Raw genomic sequence first — 17,602 nt, forward strand, 5'->3', positions numbered from 1 at the left:
GTGTGTGTGTGTGTGTGTCTGTGTGTGTGTGTGTGTGTGTGTGTGTGTGTGTGTCTGTCTGTGTGTGTGTGTGTGTGTGTGTGTGTGTGTGTGTGTGTCTGTGTGTGTCTGTGTGTGTGTGTGTGTGTCTGTGTGTGTGTGTGTGTGTGTGTGTGTGTGTGTGTGTGTGTGTGTGTGTGTGTGTGCGTGTGTGCGTGTCTGTCTGTGTGTGTGTGTGTGTGTGTGTGTGTGTGTGTGTGTGTGTGTGTGTGTGTGTGTGTGTGTGTGTGTGTGTGTGTGTGTGTGTGTGTGTGTCTGTGTGTGTGTGTGTGTGTGTGTGTGTGTGTGTGTGTGTGTGTGTGTGTGTGTGTGTGTGTGTGTGTGTGTGTGTGTGTGTGTGTTGATCAGGTTCTCAGCAGCTGATTATTTGTCTACCAGATAATACCTGTATGACTAGATAAATGCTGTGTGTTAAAATCCTGTAAAAGCTAAGAATATTCAATGAAAATAGTTTCCAGTGCTTTACAAATAACTGATACATATGCATAAAAAACATGTTTCTTTCTGCATGGCGAGTCGCGATGGCTGGCGTTGTTCATTGGTCAGGCATCGACCAATAAAATGTCTTCATTCGCAGCCCAGCCCCGCCCCCAGCTCTGAGCTCACGTCTGCATTTACAAGTGCACAGTCTGCACAAGTGAGTTTTGCTACAGGAGTACCGCAGGACCCACACATATTCCTATCTAACAAGCATTTGACTTTCTCAACAAACAGGCAATTTGCTGATTCTGTTAAATAATTACTACGAAAACCAAATTGCATTGGATGTAACGAAGTAGAACCATTATTTAAATGATTACTCGAAAGCTTAGTTACCCATTTTTTCTACCTTAGATATAATCGGAAGGATACTAATTGGCCCATAGTTAGTTTTATCTCCAGATTTATAAATTGGGGTAACTACAGCCACCCAGCTGACCTGTGACTGGTTTCTGAACTGCTCTGTTTCTAGATGAGCTCAGGAACAGATTCACTGTCTGTCCTTCAACACACGGTGGCGCTGCACACTCACTTTCACATCCCAGGCGAATCAGTGCTGTAAAATACACTTTACTTCAGTACACTTAGTAGTACACTTCCATACTGTACTTAAAGTGCTTTCGCGCACTAATTTTGTACTTACAGTTTTTTACGATTGCTTACACACTAAAATTAAAATTAACACACAGTTAGTGAAACCTGACACTCAAGGAACACAACCTCAGCCCAAATCTGCCCGACAATAAGCACATTCTCTGCCTCACACTGCAAAACATTACACGCATTGTATTACAAAACACCAAACACACTTCTCTACATACAGAAATCTAACATAATGTCAATTCTTTGCCATTTCAAGGCACTGCTTTCCAAAATACTACACATATGAACCGACTGATCAAACACGGCCATCAGGTGCACACACACTTAGGTGCTTGACTGTAAACTCAACAATCAGGGGTAAGCACTATAAGAAGGCAACAGGTGAATCTTTGTATTGTGTTGCAGTAAGAGGAAGAGGAATACTGTAAGAAGAAATATCTTTGGCCACAGAGCTGTTTTGAATGTCCCGGGTCAACATGGTGGTAACATCACATTATGTGCTGCGATCACGCAGAATGAGGTCCTCATGCCATAATAGCTCCTTACAACACCGATCATGTGTTTAGACAGACTAAGTACTGGGCATCTGTTTCCATTATCCCAGCATACCTCCACAAATCCTTTCCTTTTCCCCTTCTGCATGACAGTGGAAGGTTTCTGACCTCTGACCCTACTGACCCTACGGAGGAGGCCTGTGACCCACTGTAATAGATGCAGAGTCAGTGTAAGGATGGAGTCACCATTCAAGAAGAGTCTTTGCCTGGACATTGCCTGTAATGTGGATGAAGTGGCCATATCCAGCTATATGAAGAGATGATGAGAAGGGGCTTTGTCTCGACAAAGGTTTATGTACTATATTGTAATTAGAATATGTTCTGATTTTCAGCCTAATTGCAATGATGTACTGAAGGATTTTACCATGTGGTGAGAAATAACTACTTTCATCGGTGTGCAACACTTGTCTTGTGTATTGGTCAATTCATGTTCTTTAACAATATCTCAAAAAATCAAAAATCAAACCCAGACGGTATCATTAGAGAGGTAGAAATATTACAAGTGTTTAATATTGAGCACAGCAGTGTGGAAGAGGTTCAAACAGAATCTGAATCAGAATAGTTTGTTCAATTATTGTAAAGTTTTGAATGAAGCATTTGCAGAAGATCTGAGATGTTCTGCTACTTGTGTGTAGATGTGTGAACTGTGTGTAGTGGTTACAGACACCATGAATATGAACTAAAATGTGTTTTAACATATTTTCTCTGTAAAATAAATTATTTAGTTTCCACATGTAGAACAACTGAAACCATCTTTTATCCACTTTTAAATATAGGGCTACTCACCATACATAGAAAATACACTTATTAAATTTTATTCAAAATATAAGATTAATATTTAATTAATATATACCAAATGTATTCATAATGTATTGCCCACATATCTTTATAGATTAAATAATTCATTTCAAATGTATTGTAATTATGTTAACATTCCCTTTATATGATATAATTAACTATTTGTCATTAGTAGCACTTTTTTCCACATTAAAAATATAGCACTTCAAGTACTTTATGCTAAAAGTATACTTACTGTTAAATTGTGATTTTGTTACACATCTAAACACATATGAATGAATGATCCAGTCATGTGTTATTAGTGCGTTTATAGCCTAAGCTCAGGGCCCTATATGTGTCACGGTTACTGTTATTAAACACACTGAAGAACTCGAAACTCAAACCAGAAACCTTGAACTAACTCAACAGTGGGTTTACTTGTGCCATTGCACTGAAGTAGAAATAGACTTTTAATTAGTGGATTTATAGTGTATAACTTTTACAATTGAATTTAGCACAAAATAAGAATGTACTACAGATGTATTTGCTGGTATTGAAGTATTTTTAGTGCAAGTATACTTTATATAGAGAGTTACTGAGTTGTGTGTTACTGTACTGGCCTGAATGTGCTGATATAGATGGGAACTTGACTGACTGACACTGGTGTAACAGATGACATCACTCAATCATCAATGAAATGACTTTCGCAGGAAAATGAGTCTTTCATTATTGACTAGCTATTCTCCTGATCGACACTGAAGCTGCTTTGACACGATCAGTATTGTATAAAGCGCTTTATAAATAAAGGTGACGAGACTTGAGTTAAACAGTAATATAGATGAGTATTGGGATCTCAGATCCAGATCCAGTTTCTCGAACGCTGCTGGATCTTTTCATTACCTTCACTTTGTTTATTCTTTTTAATGCTGTAGTTGTGTAATAAATGACATTATAATTGTAGTACTTAAATGCTTTTTGTGATCATAGTAGAAATGAAATACAATTCTATGACGCCATCCCTCAGACAACATACAAAACTACCAAATTTTCCCATAAGTTTGATCACAACATATAATCATTGTTAATAGTGTTCTCCGTCTGTTTGATTACGTCATGAACTAACTGCATGATTTTTACTGTACTTTTCTGCCGTATGAACATCATCTTGAGATAGTCACTGATAATCTACTACTAAATATAATGTAGAACTTTAACTTTCTGTAAAGCTGCTTTGCAACGATTTGCATCATGAAAAGCGCAAATAAACTTGAATTGAATTGAATTATTATCCCTGAATCACAATCTTTTTCAAAATTTTGTGATTTATGCATCATCGTCTGAATAAATAATCTTTCCATTGATGTATGGTTTGTTATGATAGGACAATATTTGGCTGAGATACAACTATTAGAAAATCTGGAATCTGAGGGAGCAAAAAAATCTAAATATTGAGAAAATCTCCTTTAAAGTTGTTCAAATGAAGTTCTTAGCAATGCATATTACTAATCAAAAATGAAGTTTTGATATATTTACGGTAGGAAATGTACTAAATATCTTCATGGAACATGATCTTAATATCCTAATGATTTTTGTCATAAAAGAGAAATGTATAATTTTGATCCATACAATGTATTGTTGGCTATTGCTACAAATATACCTGTGTTACTCATGACTGCTTTTGTGCTGCAGGGTCACATATCGTAAACTATAATGAGAACATGATTTAATGGTCTGAAGGATGTAGATGGAAACTGATCTTTCTCGTATATATTTCAGATATATGAGTTTATGAAGTTATAGAGGAGCCTGAAGAGCTTCTCAGAGAAATGGAGCAGATCTGCAGATAAAACCGAGCAGAACGAGAGAATGAGGGCAATAGAAAGGCGTTTGAGGTTTCCTCTTCCTGTAGAGAAGCTCAGAGACACAGAGACACTGCGTGAGAGATCAGTTTACATTCTCCTCAGGACGTTACACCATCAGGAACCATGCTTCTCCTGAGCTTGATGATTGTGCTGCTCGCCGCGGCTGTGAACCCAGCTCAGGGTCAAGGTGAGGAACACTTCACACCAATCCATACCAGAAATTATCAATTCGGTGCATTCATGAATGCTTCATATGATGTTTAACGATTCTTGTTGTTTGATTGTCTTCCATCTTTTTTGTCAAAGATATACAGATCACAGAAAATAGTGTAATTATGAGCTGCACTGGAGGTGAAGATGGTAAAGTAAAGTGGTTAAAGAACAGCAAAGAAGAAATGGAAGAAAAACATTTGACCTATGAAGTTAAAGCTGAACGGGGAATAGTTGAAGGATACTACAGCTGTGAATACAGGAAGGCAGATTCAGATCCAGACGACATGAGGCATGTGTTCTACCTCAAAGTAAAGGGTGAGGAAACACACTCAACATTGTTATTCACTCAGAATGTGCATAATAATAATAATAATAATAATAATAATGTTCACTGTTTCTGTGTCAGTGTGTGAGAACTGCTATGAGTTGAGTGGTTTGAGGGCATGGGGCGTCATACTGGGAGATGTGCTCGTCACAGGAGGAATTATTCTCATCATCTACTGCTGTGCTACCAGAAACAGCGACAGCACACCGAAGAAAGGTACAGGAAATATATAACACGATCTCAGATCTCTCTCAGACAGAAGACACCAAACCTCAGTCAACCTACAGGCCAGTTTACACAAAACTGATCAACTTAGCTTCAACACCTATAAAATACAAAACTGAATACAGCTGATTTACTTCTGCGGTAATACCATACTGACATATATGACAAATCTATATATATTACCATAATATAATACCACAGTGAAGAGATTACATGTATATATTACAAAACATCTATACAGTGTTCATTTCATTATCATTTATACAAAAGGGGAACAAGTTGCACTGTAATTAAAACATGGAGCGCAAAAGATTTATAATTTACATTGTTTTTATGTAAATGCTGCATGAATTAGTTTCAGAGCAGAAGAAAGTGACCTCAGTGTTGAGAAATGTGTTCTAGTGACTGTGAAAAACATCTTCATGGTTTATTGTGTTTTAATTCACAGCATCAAATTCCCGATCAGTAAACCCTCCTCGACCTCCGAACCCGGACTATGAGGTACGTGTGAAGAAACAAATCAAAGCAGAGAATGTTTTTATTAATCAGTCTTTCAGATGTTAATCAGCACAGAATGAGGCAAAAGTGATGGTGCGCTGTGATTGGTCAGTAGTCCAGTGTTGCTATAGTAACAGCTGTTCACTGCCCTGTTCCCATAGAAACCAACTAGTCAAGTCGAGTCAAGTCACTATTATTTGTATAGCGCTTTTAACACGGCAAATTGTGTCAAAGCAGCTTTACATCGGCTTGATATAGAGCTGGGTGGCTGTATATCAGCTTTACAGTATTTAGACGGGGAAATAATTTGTGTCATTCTCCTCTGGCCAGACAAAATCAGCCGTTTAAATCTAGGCTAAAGCAGAATCAAACTACTAACCTAGTTAGCATGACTAGATCTGCTAGTGAGCGATGAGCTCTGATTCAGTGAATCATGTTTTGAGCTGCTGGTGATTCTCTATTCTTCACTGCAGAACACCAGCTCAAGTGTCTTGTTGATCAATTAAACTGATTTTCTCGGTGATTAACTGTAAATTTCTGATAGATATCCTGGTGTTTGTGTTGTTTTCTCAGGCTCTGGATCCAAAGATGCGCAGCGGAAATGCTCTGTACGCAGGCCTCAATAAATAGATGCTGTTCTGACGTCCGGATTACTGTAAATCAGACCCTGCTGATTCATACAGCTTCTTAAACGTTTCTTCCACTGTACAGCGTTATATATTAGTGATGCTGATGTGAGTTTGTGAGACTGTGACTCACGGATCAGTGTTTTGTTTTATACGGTAACTCGTGTGTGTGTGTGTGTATGTGTGTGTGTGTGTGCGTGTTTGTGTGTGTGTGTGAGAGAGTGTGTGTGTGTGTGTGTGTGTGTGTGCGTGTGTGCGTGTATGTGTGTGCGTGTGTGTGTGTGTGTGTGTATGTGTGTGTGTGTGTGTGTGTGGGGAAAGTTCAGCTCACGAAACATCGGAAACTCATGATGGAAACAGCATCTGTGCTTTCTGCTGAGAAGATTGTGTCATTTCACTCTTTTGTGTTCAGAATCTTGTTATTTACACAGTTCAAGAGACCTTTTCATGTTCCGATGTACGAGTGTCTCATTTACAAGAATGATTCATTTTAGACTTAGAAAATAATACGGGTGCACAAATATGCATTAATTCATGCTTAACTAATGCACAGATAATCAAGAGTTAATGTATAACTCATCAAGAACTAAACCATTTATTAATAACTGTTGTCTGCTTTAATTAATCAATAGCTAATGATTTGCAAAGGTATCATTATGTTATGACTTTACTTGCTGAGGCACATAACTAGCTAACTAATTCAAAATCCATAATCACTTACTTAACAATTATTAAATAGTTCTGTGGTAATTAACACATGAATTTACACTATTAGTTAATATATGTTATTAAGGAATTAATACATTATGGCACATTTCACTAATAACAATTTATTGATTACTTTATGTATCATATAGAATGTATATTTGTTGCTGATGCAGTAATTATTAATAAATGGTTTAGTTCTTGATGAGTTATACATTAACACATGATTATCTGTGCATTAGTTAAGGATAAATTAATGCATATTAGTTCCACCATATTGTAAAGCGTTATTAAATTAATCAAATCAACAGCTGAACGAACCAAACTGAGGTTTTAATGATGCAACTGCTGCACTGAGAAAACAAACATGAAAAATAAAGTAGATTTTGTGAAAGTCGCGTGTTGATTTGTGCTTTGAACAGTTTTCACAATTAAAGGGGTCCTATTATGCTTTTTCTCTTTTTGAATGTCAGTCAGTGTGTAGTGTGTATGTTTGAGCATAAAAAGATCTACAAGTTACATCTCAAAGTCCACTCCAAAGGGAGAGGTTTCGTTTAATAAAAATCTCTTTTCAAGAACTACAACGAACAGCTCGTTTGGACTACAAAGTTGTTTTCCAGTGTTTGTGATGTCACAAAGCGGCCCATTAGAATATCATTAAAATAACTTTACGGAAAGTCGAATGGTTGGTGGGTGGGGAGAACGGTTGGTTGAGCACTGCACGTTTCAAAGTCAAAACCCGGTGCGGGTGTTTTTATATCACTGTATTTCTGATGGAAACCAACTGTCTTCAGAACATTATGGATGTCATTTTCATTTAATCTTGCCTGTAATGTCTGATAAAGCAGTGTTTGTGAGCGGAGCTCTGCTTTGTGTACAGCGTTACCAGCTAAACATCGCTCTCTCTGTGGGACTATGGTATAAATAAATTCAACTGTATAACAGTTTCAGTGCAATTCATGTTATAATGTTAGAATTAAAGAACAATAAACATAATACATATTACCATTGCACTTATCTGTACATAGTCAATGCAGTTATTTTTAAGCTGTTGTTGACATAAACATGATTTAGCAAAAAACAAAACAACAATAACATTACCACTTTAATATGTCTTGCAATATCCGTGCGTGCAAAGGTTCTGCGCGATCATCTTGTTCAATATTCTCTGGGTCTGAATTGATATGGCAATATTGATGAACTTGCTGCTTTGGCAAGGGGCGGGGCAATACTGAACTGCTTCTAAGCTGTTCGCCAATCACAGCGCACTGGGACAGCTAACCAATCACAACACATTTCGTTTCTCGGAAGGCAGGCCTTCATCAAACCTGGAACTAATCGAGCAGTTTGTGCCAGGCTGGGGAGAATGGTATCGTAATAATCTAAATTATGTGAAAAATAATGCATTTTTCGAACCAGCAAGCATGAGAGCATGTTCCAGTACACCCCCAAAACAAAATCAAGACTTTGTAAAAGAGCATAATAGGACCCCTTTAATACATTCACACACACACACAGTGCTCTGCATACACATAGGACAATTCTGTGTTTATACCTGTGTGTGTGTGTGTGTGTTGTAATGGTGCAGGATCAAGTGCGTGATGCAGGAGAATCCAACAGTGTTTCATCATAAATCCAACAAGAACACACAGGAGACAGATAGCAGGAGCAAATTAACAACCACAGAAACAAGAACAAACAAAATCAAAATCCAGACAAGGAACAGAAGGAAACACAGGGCTTAAATACTAGAGGAGTGCAATCAAGGAAAGGCAGAACAGGTGTGGGTGACTAATTAACAACCAAGAAAACGAACTACAACCCAAATTCCGGAAATGTTGGGAGGTTTTTTTTATTTGAATAAAATGAAAACTAAAAGAATTTCAAATCACATGAGCCAATATTTTATTAACAACAGAGCATAGATAACATAACAAATGTTTAAACTGAGAAATATTACACTTTTATGCACAAAATGAGCTAATTTCCAATTTGATACCTGCTGCAGGTCTCAGAATAGTTGGGACGGTGCATGTTTACCATGGTGTAGCATCTCCTCTTCTTTTCAAAACAGTTTGAAGACGTCTGGGCATCGAGGTTATGAGTTTCTGGAGTTGTGGTGTTGGAATTTGGTCCCATTCTTGCCTGATATAGGTCTCCAGCTGCTGAAGAGTTCGTGGTCGTCTTTGACGTATTCTTCGTTTAATGATGCGTTAAATGTTCTCTATAGGTGAAAGATGGACTGCAGGCAGGCCAATTCAGCACCCGGACTCTTCTACTACGAAGCCATGCTGTTGTATAGCTGCAGTATGTGGTTTTGCATTGTCCTGCTGAAATACACGTCATCTGGAGGGGAGCATATGTTGCTCTAAAACCTTTATATACCTTTCAGTATTCATAGTGCCTTCCAAAACATGCAAGCTGCCCATACCGTATGCACTTATGCACCTCCATACCATCAGAGACGCTGGCTTTTGAACTGAACGCTGATAACACGCTGGAAGGTCTCACTCCTCTTTAGCCTGGAGGACACTGCGTCCGTGATTTCCAACAAGAATGTCAAATTTGGACTCATCTGACCATAGAATACTTTTCCACTTTGAAACAGTCCATTTTAAATGAGCCTTGGCCCACAGGACACGACGGCGCTTCTGGACCATGTTGACATATGGCTTCCTATCTGCATGATAGAGCTTTAGTTGGCATCTGCAGATGGCATGGCGGATAGTGTTTACCGACAGTGGTTTCTGGAAGTATTCCTGGGCCCATTTAGTAATGTCAATGACAGAATCATGCTGATGAGTGATGCAGTGTCGTCTGAGGGCCTGAAGACCACGGGCATCCAACAAAGGTCTTCTGCCTTGTCCCTTACGCACAGAGATTTCTCAAGTTTCTCTGAATTTTTTATGTATGTTATGCAACGTAGATGATAAGATTAGAAAAGCCTTTGCAATTTGTTTTTTTCAGCCCTTTGTTGCCCCCGTGCCCCCTGAACTATTCTGAGACCTGCAGCAGGTATCAAATTGGAAATGAGCTCATTTTGTGCATAAAAGTGTAATATTTCTCAGTTTAAACATTTGTTATGTTATCTATGCTCTGTTGTTAATAAAATATTGGCTCATGTGATTTGAAATTCTTTTAGTTTTCATTTTATTCAAATTTAAAAAACGTCCCAACATTTCCCGAATTCGGGTTGTAGAAAAATCAGGCAAACGGGAACAGAAAGCTAAACCAGAACAGAGCAAAACAGAACGTGTGTGTGTGGGTGTGTTTGTAAACAGTATGTATGTGTATGTATATATACTGTACAGCACGTGTGTGTGTGTGTGTGTGTGTGTGTGTGTGTCTGTGTGTGTGTGGGTGTGTTTGTAAACAGTATGTATGTATGTATTTGGATAAAAGCGTCAGCTAAATGAATAAAAATGTGTATGTATATATACTGTACAGCACGTGTGTGTGTGTGTGTGTGTGTGTGTGTGTGTCTGTGTGTGTGTGTGTGTGTGTGTGTGTGTGTGTGTGTATGTGTGTGTCTGTGTGTGCGTGTGTGTGTGTGTGTGTGTGTGTGTGGGTGTGTTTGTAAACAGTATGCATGTGTATGTATATATACTGTACAGCACGTGTGTGTGTGTGTGTGTGTGTGTGTGTGTGTGCATGAGTGCATATATACAGTACGTGTGTGTGTGTGTGGGTGTGTTTGTAAACAGTATGCATGTGTATGGATATATACTGTACAGTACGTGTGTGTGTGTGTGTGTGTGCATGAGTGCATATATACAGTACGTATGTGTGTGTGTGTGTGTGTGGGTGTGTTTGTAAACAGTATGCATGTGTATGGATATATACTGTACAGTACGTGTGTGTGTGTGTGTGTGTGCATGAGTGCATATATACAGTACGTGTGTGTGTGTGTGTGTGTGTGTGCATTTAAACAGTACATGTGTGTGTGTGTGTGTGTGTGTGTGCATATATACAGTACATGTGTGTGTGTGTGTGTGTGTGTGTGTGTATATATACAGTACATGTGTGTGTGTGTGTGTGTGTGTGTGTGTGTGCGTGTGTGTGTGTGTGAGGTTGATGTGAGTGTTGATATTGTGCTGTTGGTGGTTTGCTGCTTTTCTCGGCTCTGAACGGAAACCACAGAGAAAAATTACCAGAAACGAGCCGGTAACTAATAATAAACAATCAAAGACACAAACGGCTGATTAAAACTGAGCTCCGAGATCTCTGTAGCCAGGATCTACACACACACTCACTAAACCTATGACACACACACACTTATAATTTACACACTTACATTATTAATGCTGTGTTTTGTTGTTCTCAGAAGGAGTTACAGATGATAGTTCAGTGCTCTTATGCTGGAGATACTGATCATTCATTTAGTGATCGTTCACCCAAAACTCATCATTTCCTCCGCTCATGTTGTTCAAACCTGTATGACTTACTTTCTTCTGTGGAAACGAAATAGAAGATATTTTGAAGAGTGTTGGGAATCAAATGTTCATGTTCCTGTTGACTCCAATTATTTGGATGAAAAACTGAGGTGTTTCTCAGAAGTCATACGGGTTTGCAACTACATCAATAAAGGAATGAAATGACAGAATGAAATGAATTTAAAGAATGAACTCTAAAGTTAACATTCACTATAGTTTCTGTGTGGCTCTACCTGCATTACAATCATATTTACTGTAATCAGCTTCATTTATTCATTAGTTTGGGCTACTTGACAGCACGCCACAGATATAACCTGAACATTTCCTTTCTTACAATCACTAGAACACATTCCTCAATATTTAGGTCACTTTTTAAATGTAAATATTTCACGTTTTTATTACAGCACAACATTATTCCTCAGTTTTGTAGAAATAAGAATGAAGTAGAGCACTGAAGGTGTTCAGTTTCATTGTTTAGATTGTGATATATTTGACTCTGGTATTACTGCAGCAATAGATCAGATCTTACTGAGTTTGTGTTGAACTGAAGTTGATCAGGATTGTAAAGAGCATGTAAAAGGCCTGTAGGTTCATTGAGTTTTGCTGTGTTTGTGTCTCAGTGAGAAAAGAGTTGATTTCATATGAAAGATGTTATTATTGAATGCATTTTGTGCCGAAGTGATGATAAATGATCCGGTTTAACCACACAGACGCTGTTAGAAGAGTTTTAATAAAACTGGCCTGAGTGTTGAGAAATGGAGATTGTCTAAAACTCAATCGTTTGTTCTGCGATGAATGTTGAAAGAATCGACAGCACCGCTAATAGTAAAGACAGACTTTATTTATTTGAAGCATCAACACAAGCGACAAACTCCTACATTTACAGGAGCATGAAATGAAAGACAGATGTAAAGCTGAACAGAGTGGTTTCTGCTGATATCTCCAGGTTAGACGGACTGCTTGTTCTTGTTTTTGCGCGGCGCATGTAGAGCACTGTACTCGTCCGAACGCGTGTTCAGCCGCTAAACAACATACAAACACACATTACACTCATAACAATCACATATGAACATCACACACATGATGCATGAACCAGTGCCATTACCAGCATTCATTATCTGCATTTAATCTGAACTAATGACTTTAATATGATGATCATCTTGGGAGCCCCCTTCCAATATAGTATTGGGTATTATATCTTTCTATATCTATATCTATCTATCTCTCTCTCTCTCTCTATATATATATATATATATAACGTATATCTACATTTAGATTTGTTAATGTATTTTTATGTTTTTATTCATTTCGTATGTATACAGACCCAATTTATACTGTAAAAAATAAAAAATAAAAAAAATTATTTTTTTATTTGCATTTCTGTAAAATATCATCTGGATTATCTTTAGTTTCTATTAATATATTAACACTATAATGTCATTTTTTTCTACCTACCATTATCAGAAACACAATAATTAGACTTTAAATAGAATAAAACAATTATAAACATAAACAATGTATAATTTCAGCAGAATGAAACCCTTATAATGTAGGTTTCAGTATATATTTTAACTTATTTATTGTTATTATTGTTATTATTACTATTATTATTTTTATTATTATTTAAATTTTTACACTATAATTTTCTAAATGTTTTCACAGACCCCCTCACACTCTCAAACTCCAAAATAAAAATACTTAAAATAGTACAGAATGGCATACAGTACATATTACATTTACATTCAGTAATTTAGCAGACGCTTTTATCCAAAGCATCCATATATATATACGATATGTGTCCTGCAGCACAAAAGCAGTCATGAGTAACACAGGTATATCTGTAGCAATAGCCAACAATACATTGTATGGATCAAAATTATACATTTCTCTTTTATGACAAAAATCATTAGGATATTAAGATCATGTTCCATGAAGATATTTAGTAAATTTCCTACCGTAAATATATCAAAACTTCATTTTTGATTAGTAATATGCATTGCTAAGAACTTCATTTGAACAACTTTAAAGGAGATTTTCTCAATATTTAGATTTTTTTGCTCCCTCAGATTCCAGATTTTCTAATATTGTCCTATCATAACAAACCATACATCAATGGAAAGATTATTTATTCAGATGATGTACAAAAAAATTGACCCTTATGACTGGTTTTGTGCTCCAGGGTGACATATAGTACATAGTTCAATAATATTTAAGTGTTTCTAATATCAATATTAAGTGTTTCTGGCGCTGGAGTGAATCCTGACTCGTACCTGGTAAGTGTCTCCTCCTGATGGAGTCTGATTGTTGATCAGAGCCTGTCTGTCAGAGGCTGAAGAGACAAACACAGACAGATGAACCAGTGATTCCTGATTCACTGATATTGATTATGATTGTGATCGTGACGCACCTTTATTCCCCTGATAGCTGCTTCTGGTCGGGGGTTGAGCGCAGATGGTGTAAACGGCCCATCCGATCAGAATGGTCACTAATATATCACTCAAGATAACACTGACCAGAGACCCCATGTCCAGCTGGATCAGATTCTCACTGCCTGCAGCACACACACACATCAGACACACACACACACACACACACATCAGACACACACACACACACACACATCAGAGAGAGAGAGACACACACACAGACACACACACACACACACACACACATCAGAGAGAGACACACACACACACACATCAGAGAGAGAGAGACACACACACACAGACACACACACACACACACACATCAGAGAGAGAGAGACAAACACACACAAGAAATTTTGTGACACACTGCCTTTCACAAGTTGGGATCATTGTTGAAAACAATAAATCAGAGGAAAACACACTCGTGTCTCAGATGTTTTATTGTTGGGTAAATATCATATTCATACATGCAAATGTCAAAAATGTAAGTCTTCCTTTAAAATGTATATTTTTTGAGTTTGTGGAAAGGTTTCAGAGCTTTAAGTACTTCAAAAAACTAAATAGAAACTCTTTGCCTCTCTATCTCAAAATATTAATTATGTTCATGTGTTTTTATTGGTGTCTTATTGTACTTCCTCTACTGATTATTGCTCCTGGTGTTTTCCCTCTTTGTTGCTATTTTTGTTGTGAGTGTAATAATTATTATATATGTTGATTATTCGTATTATTTAGCCTTATGTTGTTGGATGTTCCCTGTCTTGTTTTGTGCAATTTGCAATATATATATATATACTACCATTCAAAAGCTTGGGATCAGAGCGATTTTTAATGTTTTTACAGGAGTTTCTTATGTTCCTCAAGGCTGCATTAATTTGATCAAAAATAGAGAGAAAAAAACAGTAATCTTGCAAAATGTTATTACTATATAAAATAATGGTTTCTATTGTAATATACTTTAAAATATAATTTATTTCTGTGATGCAATGCTGTATTTCCATCAGCCATTACTGCAGTCTTCAGTGTCACATGATCTTCAGAAATCATAATAATATACTGATTTATTATTAAAATAATCAACGTTGGCAACAGTTGTGCTGCCAAATATGTTTTTGGAAACTGCGATCATTTTTTCAGGATTCTTTGATGAATAAAAAGTTAAAAAGAACAGTATTTATTCAAAATATAAACCTTTTCTAACAATATAAATCTTTGCTATCACTTCTTATCAATTTAACACATCTTTGCTGAATAAAAGTTTTCATTTCTTTCAAAAAAAGAAAGAATAATAATTTACTAAACTTCTGAACGGCAGTGCATATCGTTAGAAAAGATTTCTATTTTAAATAAATGCTCTTCTTTTCTACTTTTTATTCATCAAAGAATCCTGAAAAAAAAGTATCTCAGGTTCCAAAAACATATTAATATATAATATAATATTAGTATATTATAATGATTTCTGAAGATCATGTGACACTGAAGACTGCAGTAATGATGCTGGAAATACAGCTGCAGATCAGAGATATAAATTACAGTTTAATGTATATTAAAATAGAAAAATTTTATTTTACATTGTAATAATATTTCACAATATTATATTTTTTTCCAGTATTTTTGATCAAATCTTGATGAGCAGAAGAAAAGTCTTTAAAAAACATTAAAAATCGTTCTGATCCCAAACTTGTGAACGGTAGTGTATATATATATAACAGATCTGTGGTGTACATGCAAGCTTTACTCACTCAGGATTTTGACTGTAATTCTTTGTTTGGCACAGGTTTCAGTTTCATGACAGTTTTCCTTGTTCGATGTACAAGTGTAGGTGTAAAATACATCTTCCTTCAGTGGCGCTGGTTCTTCATCAAATACACCATTAGCACATGTCAGCTGTCCTTTTTCAACTTTGATTTCTAGATCACCAGCCGAAACTGCAAAGTTAAGATTAGATCAGATCATACAACATATTTCCAGATCAGAACACTAATATGATTGTGAAAAAGCAAATATAGTCCAGTTCTGTTTGAAACACTGAAGAAGATTGTTACCGCCTGATCTCACAGCCGTCAGCAGACAGAAGAACACGAGCACGCGTCTGTCCATCTCTCAGTGAGCGGTTATTATTATTAATATCTTCTCCTGCCTGTAAATAAAGACAATGAGTCTGAACTCACTCTGCTCCATTTTGTGTCAGAGACGCCATCATCTCCAACATCAACTACAACTCTATCAAAAGCTCTAGAACAAATCAAACTAAACATGACAAACAGGTTTCTAAAGTTGGCTTTCACATGCTGAAATTACACAAATGCTGATTAGTAATAAACAAAGACATTAATAATCACCTTCACCTTCTTCTGATTACACTTAATAACACTTTAAACTAACATTCAGTTCATTCATGTTTGTTAATATACAGATATCTTAAATTAAGCATCCTAAACGAACAATGAACAAACTTTGAGAAAATCTCCTTTAAAGTTGTTCAAATGAAGTTCTTAGCAATGCATATTACTAATCAAAAATGAAGTTTTGATATATTTACGGTAGGAAATTTACTAAATATCTTCATGGAACATGATCTTAATATCTGAAATTGTATAAATGAATGTATTACGAATAAATATGAATTAACAATGAAATAAATATAGTCGTGAATTAATTTTATACATGAACCACGAATTAGACCTTAAAGTGTTGACAAAAATTACAATGATTTATTAATATAAAATTACACTCCAATCGAAAATGATTGAATTAAGAGATGAAAATCTGTTAGTAAGAGAGAGATGAAGTGTTCGCACAGACCTGACAGAGGCTGCAGATGAGTGAGACTCGATCAACCGGAAGTCAGAAACCGACACGACACGATCCGGATCATCTGAGATAAACACCGATGAGGTCATGTGAAGAAATGACGCTCGGAAAGTTTAACTCACCCTAATATGAACTAAACAGAAAGCTCAACATTAAAATCAATATATTCTAATAAAAGATGCGGTTTGTGTTAGATCCGCTCATCAGAGCTGAAACCCCTCTCTGTGTGTTTTAGCATTATTTCCATCCCTCTCTGTGTGTGTTTTAGCATTATTTTCATCCCTCTCTGTGTGTTTTAGCATTATTTTCATCCCTCTCTGTGTGTGTTTTAGCATTATTTTCATCCCTCTCTGTATGTGTTTTAGCATTATTTTCATCCCTCTCTGTGTGTGTTTTAGCATTATTTTCATCCCTCTCTGTGTGTTTTAGCATTATTTTCATCCCTCTCTGTGTGTTTTAGCATTATTTCCATCCCTCTCTGTGTGTTTTAGCATTATTTTCATGCACTTACACACAGTCTGAGATCAATACGAGCAGAAGCTGCAGATGAAAGACCTACATCTGACTTCCGGCGCAGAAACGGAAGACCACAGACACCTGCGAGAACACAAACTCCATGTGTCTCTGCTTTCCCAAACCTCATGTTTAACGAGATCTGCCCATCTTTAGTGTTTCTTACATATAGATGTAATATTGATATAATAATTGTACTTTTGTGATGTTGATATTGTATATTTATTCTTTAATCCGTCTGGTCTGATACACTTGAGCATCTTAAAGTTTCAATCAAGCTATTTTCTACAAATTATAGATGTTTTGGTTTAATAAAGGAAGATACTCAAAGTTTACTGAATAAGTGCCTTAAAGCCATTGTTTTCTGAATTTTGGATGTACTGTAAATCTGTAAGATTATTAAAATGTAAAACTGGAAGAAGACTGTTTAGTTTATTAAAGAAATTAAAACTATATTAGCAGACCCTGTTGTGTAATTCTGTTCTCTTTTCTCATTTTATTTTCATTTTGAT

At 36.4% G+C, this 17,602-nt stretch overlaps 2 protein-coding genes across 4 annotated transcripts; one reads left to right on the forward strand and one right to left on the reverse strand.

Annotated features, from left to right (window-relative positions):
* The first annotated feature begins 4,324 nt into the window (after positions 1–4,324).
* LOC306854339 (T-cell surface glycoprotein CD3 epsilon chain-like) lies at positions 4,325–7,353 on the forward strand. 2 transcript variants are annotated; one of them, XR_013782826.1, is made up of 6 exons: positions 4,370–4,502; positions 4,622–4,843; positions 4,935–5,069; positions 5,527–5,579; positions 6,150–6,765; positions 7,106–7,298. XR_013782826.1 is itself a non-coding variant. In XM_079392265.1 (5 exons), exons 1-5 carry the CDS (start codon positions 4,439–4,441, stop codon positions 6,204–6,206), a joined length of 531 nt encoding a protein of 176 aa, XP_079248391.1. In that variant the 5' UTR covers positions 4,325–4,438; the 3' UTR covers positions 6,207–7,353. The 2 variants fall into 2 exon arrangements, 1 of the variants encoding a protein (XP_079248391.1); XM_079392265.1 differs by having other exon boundaries at positions 4,325–4,502; positions 6,150–7,353.
* A 4,808-nt stretch (positions 7,354–12,161) lies between these two features.
* LOC306854229 (uncharacterized protein) lies at positions 12,162–17,163 on the reverse strand. 2 transcript variants are annotated; one of them, XM_079392066.1, is made up of 7 exons: positions 17,091–17,163; positions 16,569–16,710; positions 15,809–15,903; positions 15,506–15,691; positions 13,748–13,891; positions 13,611–13,669; positions 12,162–12,362 (listed from the first exon to the last, which is right to left on the reverse strand). In XM_079392066.1, exons 3-7 carry the CDS (start codon positions 15,861–15,863, stop codon positions 12,288–12,290), a joined length of 519 nt encoding a protein of 172 aa, XP_079248192.1. In that variant the 5' UTR covers positions 15,864–15,903; positions 16,569–16,710; positions 17,091–17,163; the 3' UTR covers positions 12,162–12,287. The 2 variants fall into 2 exon arrangements, with proteins under 2 accessions (XP_079248192.1, XP_079248193.1); XM_079392067.1 differs by having other exon boundaries at positions 16,569–16,641; positions 17,091–17,146.
* Positions 17,164–17,602: the final 439 nt, after the last annotated feature.

Source organism: Barbus barbus (genome assembly GCF_936440315.1).
Source record: "Barbus barbus genome assembly, chromosome: 34".
Lineage (NCBI taxonomy): Eukaryota > Metazoa > Chordata > Actinopteri > Cypriniformes > Cyprinidae > Barbus > Barbus barbus.